The 16,782-nt window shown below is 35.3% G+C and overlaps 1 protein-coding gene and 1 long non-coding RNA gene across 2 annotated transcripts; both read left to right on the top strand.

The window, feature by feature from the left end:
• Positions 1-6,133: 6,133 nt before the first annotated feature.
• On the top strand, positions 6,134-8,169 carry LOC149773547 (caveolin-1-like). Its single transcript, XM_089946385.1, has 2 exons — positions 6,134-6,246; positions 7,233-8,169. Exons 1-2 carry the CDS (start codon positions 6,172-6,174, stop codon positions 7,554-7,556), a joined length of 399 nt encoding a protein of 132 aa, XP_089802511.1. The 5' UTR covers positions 6,134-6,171; the 3' UTR covers positions 7,557-8,169.
• A 5,319-nt stretch (positions 8,170-13,488) lies between these two features.
• LOC149773548 (uncharacterized) lies at positions 13,489-15,199 on the top strand. Its single transcript, XR_016417370.1, has 2 exons — positions 13,489-13,788; positions 14,841-15,199. It is a non-coding gene; the product is annotated as an uncharacterized LOC149773548 (long non-coding RNA).
• Positions 15,200-16,782: the final 1,583 nt, after the last annotated feature.

The raw sequence follows: 16,782 nt of genomic DNA on the forward strand, positions 1-16,782 counted from the left end.
CTGCCAATCCTTCAACGTAGTTTCTCTTTTACCTCTTTTGCTTTTGTGTAACGAGTGGTATAAAGTTTTAATTAATGAGTACATAAATTATATAAAATGAATACGATATTTTGAAAACCGAAAGGAAAGGTCATGAAATGAAGAAAATTCAATGAATAATACTTGACGCCACTCTTTGACGCTCGTGGCGTATAATAATCATGAAATGTCAATGATTGGGTTAAAGAGGACCCAGTCAAGTTCTACAGGATAATGAAAATAAGTTTTCAGCCGAAGAAGATTTCAGAATACTAACCAGATGGAACAAAATAGCTCGACGATTCCTAAATTTGTTTCTTTTTCTAAAAAGACTGAATTGATTAAAAGTATAGGCGTCTTTAATTTTAATTCATTCCAGTCTATTTCAGTCCAGGGTAAATAATTCCTACCAGTCATATTTGAAAGTGGTATATTCACTGTACGACATGCTGGAAAAACTGGATACAAGCAGTGGGTATTAAACGAACAGTACTTAAATGGTTGGGTGCATTTTGGAATGCCTCCTATATGTTGACGTGACTTTTGAGTGGCTGTACGCACCGACGGTATAATATAATTATCACGCAAACGGGGACAAATTCAATTTCGAACGCACGAGTTAGTCATCTTGTGTTGCCTGGGAGAAGGGGAGTAGGTGTTAAGAGAAAAGCGTTTCCTTATTTTGCTAAAAGAAACTAGTGCATTTTTGAGCATAGTTAAGGACGGATGCCTGTGTGTGGGTTTGTTTTTCTAGATTATTAACTTTGCCATGACATCGATGCACTTCATTTAATGCTGTCGTAAAGATATGTTTAAGAGGCATTTCCATTGTACAAATCGCATTTAATGATGCAACTGACAATCTGAGTTTGTAATTGGACTCTGTCATAATCAGTGAAGGTGGATTGTCAATAATACCCTTACACCTTTAGTACTGTTTGAAAAAAAGGGAATATTCTCCCTAGCTCACATACAATTATTCCTATTAAGCAAAGGAATTGTCTTACAGGTGTAATATTTCTGTCTTTATTTAAGTAGAAAGATCAATCAACCCTGTCAAATGTGTCTAAATGGTATTGTCAAAACAAATGAAACAAGAGTAGTTTAAATGCGGAGGCACTGTATCATTAATGTTGAATCATTCCGTATGAAACAGTTGTATGCAGTCTTATATTCAGTAAGTAATGACGGCAGAGTTTCGCTGTCCGCCGGAGACCACAAAAAAAAAAAAAAAACACAAAAAACAGTTGCTAAGATCGCTTCATCCAGATCATTATTACTTCTGACTTTACAGTAAGAAACACCATTAGCAAAAGTAAACAGAATGTCAGAACACGCTGGGAACAAAGACACACATACACATATAGAGTACCGTGATAATGAAGGCAATTATGTAACATTCTCATCACACACACACACACACACACACACACACACACACACACACAAACACACACACACACACACACACACACACACACACACAGAAGTTTGGTGCATTTATCGCTTCGAAGAGATAACATTTCCAGACAACTGAAATTTATTTCTCGGTCAGCTTTTTTAAAAGTCAAGAAGCACACGAGATATCAAGAAGAAATAAAATTGGGATTCAGCATGTGTTTTATGATTGCATCTACTTCTGCGTGCACAATTTACAATTCAAAAATATCTTTAAATTACAAAATAATATCATGCAAATTTAGCAGCTTGTACATTTACTTAGCATTTCAATTTATTTCTAGGACAGAATATTATGCTCGTGTTTAGACCCAGAATAAGGACCTCATCGTTAAAATTATTTCTATAAAGAGAGTGTAATATGTAATAATTGTTTAGCTTTAATATGTCAATACGACTTTCTTTAGTGGAAGATGAAAGACTGCATAACAATAGACAATTATTTTTAAGAAAATTATACCTCTAAAAGAGCATTCAGATTTATATTTAAAAAATGCTTGTGTAATTTACGGTGAATTTATTAAGCTTTCAAATGCTACCAAATATGACTTTATTCAATAACGATGACGCCAAACGTGTAATTCCTTGGTTTACAGTAAGGTTAGGCTTCAGCCAAATAAACTGCACGGGTCGAAACACCAAGGAATCCTCAGGGCCGTCGAGAGTGATCACGGACCCTGTAGTAAGAAACACCCGGGCCTCTCCTAGTTCTTGTTCAGGCAACATTTTTCTTTTATAAAATAAAACGTTGTTCTGTCCGGGCCCCCATACGGGCCCGAGTTCCGGGGATTTACTCCCGGTTGCACCCTCCGTGTTGGGCCTGGGAATCCTATCATCATTGTCGGCACCACAAATTACAGAAAAGTCACAATTGTACACCGACGACCTGCAACAAACTCTCCGCTCCAACAACCCTTACATGAATGCCCAGATGATATGGGAGCTACTGAAGAATGTGATCAAAAGCAGAGTCCAGTCAGCTTTTGCAAACAGCAGAAAGAGACCAATGATAGTTCGAAAAGAACTGTAGTGAAATCGTCCCAGTCACTGAGGCTAAACGCATTGTCCTTGCAATATATAAGAGTGCCCCAAGTCAGAAAATTTTGACAGGCTGATTCAACAATGTCTAGTCTGAGCCAGAGAGTCTGGATCAAAAACAAGCTTAGCTGAACGAATACACCAAAATACAAATGTACCAAACCTGCGCTATGCCAACGTGTCATGGCTACTGTACTAGCACCAAAAATAGAAGCTAAACAGCTTTCACCTACCCTACCTCAGATTCATCCTAGATATCTCCTGGAAAGATAGGTTTGCCAACACAGAGGCTCTAGAGTGTGCACACATATCCGCTAAGACAGCGTAGCCTACGACGATAGACGCATGTGTAAGTACGTGCTCTACGGCGATCTGACCTCTGGCGAAAGGCCGCCATGTCGTCCATCTTTTGATAAAGAGGGGACTATTACTGTTTTAATCGTAATCGTAGGCATTTCTTTTTCTTTGTGTTAAATATAATGAAGCCAAAAAGGAATAGGGCGGGTATTACAAAGATTCCAACAAGAACAAGAACAAGAACAACAAAAACAGCAGCAGCAGCAACAACAATAACAACAATACTACTACTATTGCTACTACTACTACTACTACTAATAATAATAATAATAATAATAGCATTCATGTATTCAGTCTTGATTAATGACGATAACTGTAACCTGCTAAACAACCTAACTAGCATGAATGCATCTCTTGTAGACGTCCGTTTAAGGTCAGAAATTTTACAATAAATTCCATCTTGTTCTAAAATCGCTTTGGTGGCGCTTTACAGTTTCGTATTTTACATAGGTTTAGAGTTTTAAAGAACAAAAATTTATCTGGTTTTCCTTGCTGTAATGCTGGCTTTTGAAAAAGACCATAAATGTTGTGGGCATTGTTAAAAGAACTTTAAATTCCTTTTATGTTGGTGCATAATTGATGACTGTAATAGTGGTTATAGAGTATACAGCTTAACGTTTTAATTCGGATGTGCTCTTCTCAAAAAACCGTTAGCTTCACTTGATCATTTTCACTTTCTGGATTTCAGAGGTAAATTGTAATGTTTTACATTTTATATCTTTGGTAATGCATTCAAGGCACTTTCAGAAGCTGGTATTGTATAAGCTGGCAAAATTCGTTTTCCTTATTTTATTACCTGTTAAAATAATATATTGTACACTATTTCGGGCAGATTTTTTAGCATATGGGAGCAGTCATTTTGGATGGATGTGTGTTTAAGTCATATACAATTTCCACAAATACAATATTCAAATAAAAAGTTCAGCCACAGCATATGAAAGTAACATATACATTCTCTTCAACGTGCATATTGCAAATGCAAAAAGACTTCACCTTACACCTTTAAATCGATCAGAAGTTCATAATATCTGTAAAGCGCCCCTAATGCGTGACATTATGAATGAAGTGATGTGATTACCAGTTCTGATAAGATTAGGTTTTGCTGAAGGCACCCATTATCGATAAAGATAATTTAAGGTATAATAATACGGTTGATTAACAGATGATGTGCATGTAGGCTTAAGGAGGCTTCTTACTTCGACGAGTTAGATTATAATTCACAGCATTAAAAAGTAATAATATTTTCTATTATGTTGACATTTTGAGAATTCCCTCTATAATGTAATTTCCTGACACTGTTGAGGGTGACGTGTGTGATACCCGTCTAGGCCAGCCCACGTAGGCTGCCTCGGTATGATATCCTTGGGAAATGCACTTAACTCTCATTTACTCGCCATTATACAGCCCATTCGTGTGCCAAAATGGCTCTAACAACAACAACAATACAACTATTTCCACTTTTGAAAGAGCAATTTTGTTTCTGAAAAATCAGTATTAGGATCATGTGCTTTTTGATTTCTATTTTTCCTGTATGCACTGCCAATGAAAAGCGAACCACTTGGAAAGTTATTTCGCGCTTTTTGTGTATGTACATAACAATGGTCTTTTATTAAGAAGATTATCTGTGATTATGATAATGACTTTTTATATGGATCCTTGATTGGAAGGTTTGTCAGGAATTCTGGCTGCAAGTGGCTGGAACAAATCATCCTACTTATTTTATGAACATTACATAATGTCTAGATAAATTAAATTACATTTATTTCGTATAATTAATTAACTAAAATTGATGTTTACAGGTTTATGAAGATAACATTATCCCAATGTGTTGGATATTTGCCAGTGATGATTTTACATTTTAATAAAGAAAATGCTTAAACAGATCATTATATAATTAGAAATACTTGATAATTAAGATTTTGAGTTAATAGGTGATATATATTATATAACTGAGTATTTGTGTGGAGTATATTAAATACAGAGATAAGAAAGGGATTATACAGAAAGAAATTTCACGCCATTTTTATTTGATATAATCAATAATCAAACAGCGATCAAGTATTAAACTTAAACGTCAAAGTACAAATACAATCATACCTATTTTAAAAATCACCTATATTTAAGAGTCACATGCCCTCAATATCAAATTTTCAAAATCAGTTAACCTAAAGTATCTTAGAAATAAACCTACATTGTGCCGTCATCTATTTTAAATGGTTTAATTCTTCACCTTCTATTTATGGGTGTTGAAGATAGGTTTTACTGTATTTAAGTGAACGGTATTTCAGTCTTTGAAACATCCCTTGATTTGCTGCTTATAACTTTATCTTATATTTTAAAAATTATGACATAGGCAAATAATTTTTTGTATTAATTGTTGGAGATTAGTCTAAGAGAAAAATAAATTGCAAATCTCGACCCAGTTATAGCCAACAAGATTGAATAAAACACAAATGCGATTCACCCGATTGCTTTTAAATTCAAATGCACTTCTTTAAAATTTGACGGTCATTATTATTGTCGTCATCATCGTCCTTGTCGCCTTTGTCTTCTCTTTCTTCTTTCTTTCTTCTTCTTCTTCTTTCTTATTCTTCTTCTTTCTTCATCTTCTTCTTCTTCTTCTTCTTCTTCTTTCTTCTTCTTCTTCTTTCTTCCTCTTCTTCTTCTTTCTTATTTCTTCTTTCTTCTTATAATTTCTTTCTTTCTTTCTTTCTTTCTTCTTTTTTCTTCTTTCTTCTTCTTCTTTCTTCTTCTTCTTCCAATTTGCAATCATAGAAAATAAAAGATCCAAATGAGAATACCAATCAAGAAAAAGTATTCGACGTGATAGGTAAGAGCCCTGTCAAGGATTAGGATTAAAGTGAAAGAGTATATGCCGTGATATTCTTGTCTAAGCTATGTGGTATATGTCTGTTAGACCGCTAACTGATCCAATTTCATGATGGGAAGGATTTTTTGTTCTTGGTATTAGTTGCCAATACAACGTGAGCCACGTACGGGCATCATTGGCACGTCTACACAATTCACACTAGTTTGATATTTCACATTCCATCAATGTCAGTATATCTTGCTAATTTTAAGTGTATTTTTGCTGGCATTATTTATTCAAGCAGAAGTAAATCTAAAAACAAATATTTTGCTTGCTTTTTGTATTTACTCAAAATTCATCGTTCTCCTGACAACACAGAGTTTGGGGTAAATATATTAGTTACAAGCTCCGATTGTTTTGTCGTTAGTATGATACCATCTGTGATAGAGTTTAGATAGACTTGGTCCGAAATTTGACAATATATTTATACAATGGCAGATTCAAAAGGAACAAATGGACTCGATCTTTTGAACAGAGATCCGAACAACATTAATACTCACCTTGAGGTAAGTAATCAAAATATTTAATGGGTGTAGTTCACAATATCAAACGTAACTATATCACACATTAACGAAATAAAATTAACTGCGTTTAAAGCTAATAACATATCTTCTTTCACAATTTTTAGCATCAATTTGCAATAATTAGGAACATTTTTGCAAACTTAAACTTTCAACACATAAAGCGAAATCCTTGTTAAATTTTGGTTGCCTAAGATCGGTTAGGAGAATAAAAAAGATTAATATCGTTCATCTTTCAACAGATCGCAAAATTAGTGAAATAAAATAATAGGAAAGTTTTCTCATATATGAAACAACGTTGGTCACCGTCTGTACTTGCTTAAAAGTCGAGTCCGACTACCAACATCAATTAGCTGATCTGCCCTGGCATAATGTCCCAGCAGATAAGGACACCTAATGCTTGTTCTACTGATCTCTCTTAACAAACTGCACAAACCCAATCTGTAGGCGCATTATGCGACGGAAGATCTGAGTCTGTCCAATTTGTAGTTTGACTGGACGTATAAGCGAGAACACAACCTTCCTGTATGACCCAATTTGTTTTTCAGAAAGTTTTTCGTTGGGAGATGTTTAATTTTATTTTGTTGTTTCTTTGTGCTTTTGTTATTTTAACAATGATTATAAATTTTACAAACAGCTTTGTTCTTAGTGAAGTTCATATACAAAGTGCATGATGTTCACCATACTCAATTGTAATTGGAGTGTAATCATTTATAAAGAAAAGAGGAGAAACGAAAAAATAAATAAATAAACGAACATTTAAAGAAATGGGGTACAAAAATTATAGACTTATGGAGAAAACACTTAAGTGTGCTTTTCGTCATAATTTGCACGAAAACAACTATTAACAGCATATAATGATCTCCCTTTATTTTTTCTATCAGCTTTCTTTTCCTACCTTTATTTCTTTGCATACCGATTACAGGCCAATCATTTCGAAATTCAGAAGAATTGCTTGATTTTGTTTTCAGTGCAATTTCGAAGACGTTTTGGCCGAGCCTGATGGCACCCACAGTATTGACTGTGTCTGGAAGCTGTCTTACACTTGTTTCAACCTTTGGAAGAATCTCTGCTACAAGATCCAGACCCTCCTCTGTGGAATCTGTATTGCCGCAGAATGGGGCTGTGAATTCGCCTACATCTCCTTTGTCCACATCTGGTGCTTCACACCAATGTTCAGGCTGCTAGATCTAAACTGTGGCTGCATGAAGCGGATGTACGGCATGTGCATCAAATGCTGCCTGGAGCCGTGCTGCGAAGCTGCAGGGCTTATCTTTCATATGTTTAAGAAATGAACATCTGTTGATTTTTCCCCGTTATAACTGTTCGAAGGTTAATCTCTCCTTTTCTCGGATTATGAAAATGAAGTTTCTCTTGGATTATTTGAAATATAAGCTACAATATGTGATTAAAATCTTGTGGATTAAAATTAATTGGATGATCCACATCATGTTGATACATTTACACATTATTCTGTTTTCATTATAATCTTAAAAGCTTACGGTTGTGATAACACACTGAGTGTGAATGTTAATTTATAGAATGTCTTCCTGTATGATACACTTGTCATAATGAAAAAATATACTTACCTTTTCATCTTAAAAAACAACTGCTTTTCGGCAAATCCATACATATATCCAGTTATGCTCAAAATAGATCATACTCGTAAATAAATTTAATTTTGGTCAAAGACTTAAGTAAAGTCAAAATTTCTCAAAATTGGATTGTAAACACTACAGGAGCAGTTCAAACAAAGCACCTTGTACAAATTTTCATTAATTTATGCTCAATGTTGTTGTAATATTACATGGACTCCATGTGATATGTATTCCTGACAAAATTATCTTCCCTGTGTGCAATTAATTGTTTATATTTATTCTTGATTTTTCTCTTTTTTGTATTGTACTCTTTCCTTACTAATCTAGTCAATCAACTGACCTCCGCCATTTGATACTCTTCATTTATGCTGGTCATCTGTATATTTCATGTTAATTGGTTTTGAATAAAATGTCAGTTCCATATTTAGAACTAGCATTTGTTTGTTTGACGTTCGGCAAGGATTTATTTTCTTGCATTTAAAACATCTTGATTATAAACTGAGAGATAATTATTTTGTTTTCCTTTCATGTGCTGGATGATCCAATCTATCATCATTGTACTTCACTAATAACTGTGTGGCGAAAATTTTCTTTTGAAATCTAAAATTGAAGGGAAAAAAATAGGTCACGACAGAATATTATCATTGTATCATCCTCGAACGGAACTTGAAAGATGACGCCTTTCGGAAAGAGCATTATGTCCACCCAGTATCACACACTAATCTTTAGTAAAATGTTTATCATTGTTGCCAAGGTCAAACTAAGACCATAATCCTGTCGACAACTTACGCCTTGATAGCTTAACCAATGGTCATTTTTGCCTTTGACTTAGCCTATATATGCAGGTGTTTTTGCGCTTAATTTGGTGCTGATTATATCAGAGGACATTACGAAGGCAACGGGACATAACTCGCCCAACATTCTCACACTATGCTGTTGTACTCTCCCTTGAATTACATTTCAGGTACCGAGGGGACAAAATCGAAGAGTGCTGAATATAAGAGGAAATATTTATAATAAAGATACAAAAATAACACAAACGCGTCTCGTCATGTACTACATTCTAAATATCTTAAGACAGGTAACATACGTTGTGCTGAAGTACAATCTGTTAGTTGATTTAATGGATTGTATTGACTCCGTGCATGCGTAGACATTTGTACAAATTTCATGAAAGTTATACACAGTCGATACAAAGAGGTGCGGTACCATTAACAATTTTTATAATTGCTGAGGCGATATAGCCTCTGGAACTAATGCACTTATCTACATATTTATATGGGGATCCGATTTGGTTGGATGGATCTACATAATTGCATTATCTGCAAGAAAAAATGTCAGAAATAAATACATAAATAAATAAATAAATAATAAATAATTTTTTTTAAAAAAAAATGAAAATCTTTGGGTAGGGATTTGAAAGAGAAAAGTTAAAAGTTATGCATATGTTAAACCTATCCTCTGGAAGAAATCTGAAATATATGCACATTCATCGACAAATCAACGTTAACATTTGAAGATTAAGACTTGTTCACCCTCACCCCCACCCTTATTGGCGCTTCGCGTGATATATGTGGGAGATGGTCAAAACTGAAAAAGAAAAACGATTTCCTTGAAGCTTTTAAGATTTTGAGCACATTAGCGTGAAAATAGGAGGTTTTTTATAATTAAATAATTGGTGAAATCGCATCGGATCACCCCCACCCACAAGCCCAACACATTCCCTTTAGCATGGGTTTATTGAATGTTAACTTTCAAATGTAACCGTTTTTCCATGTATATGTGTGCCTGTCTCTGCCTGTCTCTGTCTTGCTCTGTCACTCTCTCTCTCTCTCTCTCTCTCTCTCTCTCTCTCTCTCTCTCTATATATATATATATATATATATATATATATATATATATATATATATATATATATATATGACAGAGAGATATATGGACGGATGTATATACAAAAGTCTAATTAATTAGCTGTGCTCATAGGGACGGATTTACTGATAAGTTTCGTTCTTTGTTTTGAAACTTTGTTTCCTTTTCATTATCTTTTCTTTTTTCTTACACACGACACCGCTGTGTATTTTGGCAATCGTGTATATTTTTGCGCACTTTGTAAGGATTCTGATCCTCTTTTATGTCTACACGTTGACAATGGATATATTTTTGCCCCGCACCTGGAGTGTTTACCCTGGAGACAGAATAGTGTTAAGGATTTGAATTATTTTGTTCATGATTCGAATCTCTTAAATTTTTTATATTGAATGTTCTTTTTATAAATAAAAAATAATGACAATAACCACAAAAAAGAAATGTTGAACTGATATTCTTAATCGGTACTCTTACAAGTGCAATAATGAAAATCATCAAATTACAACATGTAGCCAAACATGCCTAAACTGGCCCTCACAGAAAACAAATTTTACAACATTTTCTAATCAAGGATTTTTAGGCGAAAACTGCACCTAGTCTATCCTGGAGAATTATTGTCACGATACTTAACCTGTTTATTTGGCATGTCCTCACATGAACCATACTTGGCTTTTCTATCGGATCTTCAAAGAAAACTTGTTTTTAATCAAAAGAATCTTTGAATGAGCTTAAACACACAATATAATAATGACCCGTCGTGCTTGGAGACGAAGTGTTGCTTGCCTATTAAATGGTAAATTGCAGTGTCAGTAATTGGGGAGGCGTTAGAGGTTCTTTTCAAAGAGTTTATTTTTATACTTGATTTTGTAAAGAATTTGAATGAACGTTCTCAATAAGCTCATTCTTTGCATAGCTGATAGGTCACATAATGAACATGAGTAACCTGAATGTTGGGTCGTCTGCAATTTTTTACATGGCTTGAAAAGGACGTATATCGTACAATCTACTCATGTTTATCAAATGAGTCAGTTTTGCAAATAAAATCTTTGGATGAACGCAAATGTTTTATATTTCATTGTTTCATACTTTTGCTCTGATTGCCTATGACTAATTAGGATTAATTAGGTGAGAGGTGACCGTAATACTCATTGACCATAGTGTCGGTAGCATGTTTAGGCTTCTATTGTTGTGACCCATTGCACATGAAAGCATCTCACCCTACCTCAAACTGTTGGAACACTTATTTCATGCATAAGTAAGTATGTGTATTTGGTGGTGGTGGTGGTGGTGGGGTGTGTGTGTGTGTGTGCGCGCGCGCGCGTGTGTGTGATTTGGATTTTTACCGTAGCTTTAACACGATTCAGTCATATGGCAACGCTGTCTTCAGTGTGGCAGTTTATGGTGATGTCTAGCACTGGGGGATCATGTCGAAGACATGTATCATCATGTCCCACCCAGTCACATTATCCTAAGACCAAGCCGACCAGTTCTGCGACTAACCTCTTAATGCTGAGCGCCAAGAGAGGTAGCTTCTAGCACCATTTTATAAATCTTTGGTATGACTCGGCCAGGGTTCGAAACCGTGATCTGCGTATTATAGGCTGTATTTGATGGATTTGTATACAGATTTCGTTTTAAGCCAGTTAAATTCAGGAATTTTATCAAATGCAAGCCCCAAAATATAAGATTTTGTGTACCCAGTAGAAGTCATAAACTTATTTTAGCACGATCTCCATCACATGAATCAAAATAATCCAGCATAAACATCGAATGGGAAAATGCAGCCAATGCGTGTGCATTCATACATACACACACACGCACACACACACACAGCGAACGTTCCGGTGGCCTAAGCGGTTAATGCGTCCACATAATTGTTGTGGAAAATCGGCAGTATTAGATTAATACACATGTTCGAACCCCGGCCGAGTCATACGAAAAACGTATGTAAATGGTACTAGCAGCTGCCTCGCTTGGCGCTCAGATTAAGAGGTTAGTGTTAGGACTTGTCGGCCTGGTGTAAGGATAATGTAACTGGGTGCTAGACATCACTATAAACTGTCACACTGCAGACATTGTATCGATATGACTGGAAAATGTTAAAAACAATGTTAAAAATCCGAATCTCTCTCTCTCTCATGCACACACACACACACACACACACACACACACACACACACACACACGGGCAAAATGTCATGAAGTTTATGGGAAATTTAAATCTCTTAGATGTCCGAATGAAATTGGGTTAAAATAAGAATATTTGCGTTATTTTCTGTAGACTACACAGGACTGCCAAATAATAATGTTTAATGGTGAGAGAAAATGGGGTGGATATAAGATATGCTCACACAAATCAGACTGCTTCAGACAATCCGAAAAAGATGGTGTTTCTGTTTCTGTATTTCACCACAGGACCTATGTTTTGCTCTTAGCATGTGTGACCTTTGACACTTCACCTCAAACATTGTAATGGCAGGGAGTGATTTATTTCCCTTACTCACGATTCTGACAGTGTTTGAAAAAGTCACAGGCACTTATTTCTATCAGAATAAAAGGTGTCACCTTATGATAACACACTCTTCTAGTCTTTATTAACACAATGTAATTAACCGTTGAGGTTAGAAATTTGACCCTCATTAATTCGATTGCTAATTTTCTTATATTGTCTGCGCATTGAGTCACTCATAACGTATACCACCGTAAAGAAGACATTCCAAACATTGTCTTAATGTATGATTTGTTATGGCTACTTGTACTCGAAGTTTCTCCTTTGCTTCATGTCTTGTCTACTTGAACTTTGTTCGGAGGACAACACTTCCGATCAACTTAATTTTCTTCCTTTTTACTGACAGAAAGAAAAGTGCATGTGATTGAATGATTATTAATTATTATCGAGTTCCATGTATGAATCGAAGAGTGTTTTAAAAAAAATATTGAACAAGGTTGGTCTTCACACTAGAGACCAAATGCCATCGGTTGGTCGAGTTCAGCAGTTTACATGTTCTGTGTATAAACGTCGAAACACGTCTTGAACCTGTATAAGTTGTAAATTTGAGCTAATCTATTATAAATTGAAATAAATGAATAAATTTGTGCTTATAACAGAAAGATAAGATGCTTTCTCTCCTAGCTTCATGGTACAGTCGTTACTCAGATTTCACGCACAGATCATATCATTGAAAGTTTAAATATATTTCTAATGATTCCAAATTTTCTATTACTGATCACTAATTCTACTTTCCCATTTTCTTTTGTCCAGCTGGATCAGATTCTCATGATAACACACGACAAAAAAGGTGACATGGTGCGTATAATCTACTTGAGGTTTAATTTGTTTGGGTCCGTCAAGCTCAAGAGTCGAGCATCTTAGCCACTCGTTCTACTTTTGTAATTCAAAACATACACAGGATAAACTAGAGCTCCTTCCATGGCAAATTCCCACTACCACCCCCACCCCTCGATCTTGATCTTGATCAAGGGATCGTAAACCCCAATTTGTTCCATTGTCTGTCCTTATACTATGTGTGTAAAATTTGGGGAAATATATTTTTAAACAAAAAAAGGAAACAACGAACATGTCGCTGTAAATGCAATATGTGTATATTTGATATTTGCCATCCCCCCACCCCAATAAATGATAGCCCTTGTATAGATCGTTATCTTTTTTCTTTTTTTAATTAACCCCGTAACAGGTTGACTACTGGATTATATCATGGGTAACGTATGAAACGAGTTGTGGAGAGGGAGTTCAACTAAGCGATGAGGAGGATATCACAATATCCACCGCTATGATAATACCGAATTATAATGTTTTTATTACTTTCTACGCTCTACTGAGAAGAAAAGTTATTTGTGTCTCAATCATATGTTGCACATAATATATTTTTGTAATACTGATCTAAGGATATAAGCATGATTTTCTTATTTCTTTTTTCTTTCTTTCTTTCTTTACAGACCCATTTCACATACTACGTGCGCATGTCCAGGGTCCTTGAAAACAACCTCTAAAACCCCCGAAGACTGTGAAGCTTTGCTCGAGAAGGCAGACCACTGAGAAAATGTTTGTAAAAAATAATCGAATCTGTGGCGTTTCACAGTCTGTTCAGCAATGTGTTTGTTTCATGTTTTTCGCGTGTTAATTTTGGCGTTTAACTAAATCTGAATTCCTGATTGACTAAGTTAACAATTAGGGATGTGTTTCCATGCGGAGTTTCATGTTTTATAAATGTCTTAAGCCGCACAGTTACTTTGTCTATTTGATATCGTGACTCCGGGGAAGCAGTAGACAGTACATTTCGCGTAAAAAGGTCAGCAGGGCGTGTATTAGAAGTCATGAAAGACGATTCTGAAAAGGGGTAAAATAGAAGAATGTACTGTATCCTAGTTTCATAAATGTTTCTTTGATATATGAGCCTGAATATAATTGTTTGAATTCAGTTATCTTAGTTTCATACAATTGTTCTTTGATAGGAGTCTGAATATAATTTTTTAAATTCATTTGCCTTGTATGTTATATGACTCGTGTATTCTAAGAATTTCATACATTATTTTGTTGATAGGAGTCTTGAGACAATTGTGCTTGAATTTATTCTTTTACATGTCATATGAATCATGTCTGCTAGGAATTGATATTCTTATGTCTGTAGGAGACTGAGCCACTGTTAGTTAGGAAATAATGTAGTTAAGACAATAAGTGAATTTCGTTAATTACCATTGGAGTGACAACGAGGACTTTTTATAGCCGACCGTTTATGTGCATGTGTCCGACATTAGTCAAGATAGTGATTAATAGTTCACACGGCGGGGGCTTAATTATTAATAAAGTGAGGTCAGACTGTGTTATAGATCGATTGGTGATGTTACATAGTATGTTCGATAGATGGTAGCTGCATGCATTAAGGGAATACATTAAGATCCTATACTATGTAATGAAGTGATATGTATACAGAATACTCCATGGTATGCAAAGATTATGACCTGGAACCATATTAGCAGTTAGTGACTATTTGAATTACAATTTGACGATACCTGATGTAACGAGAGAGGATATGATGTTATATCCAAGTAGTAAGGACCTAACAAGATATTATGTTGAATATTTATCTATTTTAGTAAGGAGATATATACGACGATGTAGAGGAAATAGATCTACATTACAGCTGAAGACCCGTAAGAGGCTGGACGCAAGAGATGGGTCATTGTAGGCAGCTTCATTTGAGAAGCCATGAAGAATAGGCGACCCCAACCTACCACTGGTGTTGAATCTGCAGTGACCCGCAATCAAGTCATCAGTTATGCAGTCATACCGGACAATTAAGTTCGAACGCTCACTCGATTTTATGATGAAATGTGTCATATCTGTGTATATTGAATTGATAGTTGCATTTGTAAATAACTAGAAGAAGTGTATCCTTTAAGTGTCTTGTACAATATTATTTTGTTTATCTAATTGATTAAATTGTTATATTTTATATATGGGGCTCGTGTTGTTCTATTATATATCTCTGTCCATTTATTCAATCCATTCAGTTTATATTTTTATTACTCACTAGATCCAGGCAATAACAGTTGTCGATCATCCGTTATATATAGCTATAACCACTATCACCGCTATCCCGTAACAACCCCTATATCTGTAAATACCAAAAATTTTGAAGAATGGGAAAATAAGGTATAGGATACTAAAATGTATATTTGCCACTTTGAATAGAATATATGATTCTCTGGAAAGAAAAGCAAATGACTATATATTAGTAGATTAAGACACATGGTAACCTATATTTGCAAGGCAGGAACACACCTAAGTAATTATATAATTTGGTCACATTCAGTGAATGCCATTTTAACTTCAGATAGCACATGTGGGTCACGATATCCAGCCTACAGACCACGAAGCATTTTAAAATTTCTTCTATTTTTAGAACCTCGAATCTAGTGTGCCGACCAGTTAAAAGCAATCTCTGAGTTCAAAGCGTGTATCAGACTAATTCGAACATAGCCATGGCCTGAGGTAAATAAGTCTTGTTTTCTTTTAATATTATACTGAATGTAGCTAAAGAAAAACAGATGTTTTGTGAATTTTCCATCACTGGATAGAGCATACAAAGTTCAGGTAACAGCAGCAACAACAACAACAGCAACAACAATAATAATGATAATAATAATAATAATAATAATAATAATAATAAGAAGAAGAAGAAGAAGAAGAAGAAGAAGAAGAACAAGAAGAAGAAGAAGAAAAAGAAGAAATTAGTGAAAACAATAATTTCCGTATATTAAAACAAAATAATTGCTCAAAACATTTTAAATACTGATGACGTAATATTCACAATGATATCTGTATTGTCAGTGGAGACCGCTCCGGTGGCCTAGTGGTTAGAGCGTCCGCCTAGGAGGCGGGAGTTCGTGGGTTCGAACCCCGGCCGAGTCATACCAAAGACTTACAAAAATGGAACTAACAGCTGCCTCGCTTGGCGCTCAGCATTAAGAGGTTAGTGTTAGGACTGGTCGGCCTGGTATCAGGATAATGTGACTATAAACTACCACACTGCAGACATCGTAGCGATATGACTGAAAAATTGTTAAAGCTACGTTAAAAAATCAGTCACACACACGCACACATTGTCAGTGGATGACACACTGTACTAATTATATGGAAGAACTGTGAACCAGTCTAGAACTGGGTGAACAAATAATAGAGTATATACGGATTTGGTGGTCAATAATTGGTTAATAATGAAAATTAAATTTTAGTAAAAATATCTTTTGAGAACTTATCCATTTGTAATTTATAAAATACAGACAAAATTCTACTGATGCAATTTTTTTTTTAACCGACTTGACTTAGGAGCACTCATTAATGAAAGCAACACCTGATTCATGTGGTGCAGAATCGATAACATGTTTCATGCACATGTAGATGAAAAAAATGCCACGGTTCATATGGTGTTCTCCACAGAGAAACTTGCACCCAGGGCCGGCGGCAGACTATCTGGCGCCCTAGGCAAGGTTAGATTCTGCCCCCCCCCCCCCCCCCCCCGCAGCACACTGAAGG

The sequence above is a fragment of the Sinohyriopsis cumingii genome, unplaced genomic scaffold (genome assembly GCF_028554795.1).
Source record: "Sinohyriopsis cumingii isolate HCF-2022 unplaced genomic scaffold, ASM2855479v2 utg000646l, whole genome shotgun sequence".
Classification (NCBI taxonomy): domain Eukaryota; kingdom Metazoa; phylum Mollusca; class Bivalvia; order Unionida; family Unionidae; genus Sinohyriopsis; species Sinohyriopsis cumingii.

Bases quoted from the DNA above. Each gene is read 5' to 3' on its own strand.
- LOC149773547 (XM_089946385.1), top strand. From the start codon at position 6,172: ATGGCAGATTCAAAAGGAACAAATGGACTCGATCTTTTGAACAGAGAT. The intron at 6,247-7,232 runs GTAAGTAATCAA...TTTTGTTTTCAG, and splicing joins ACATTAATACTCACCTTGAG to TGCAATTTCGAAGACGTTTT.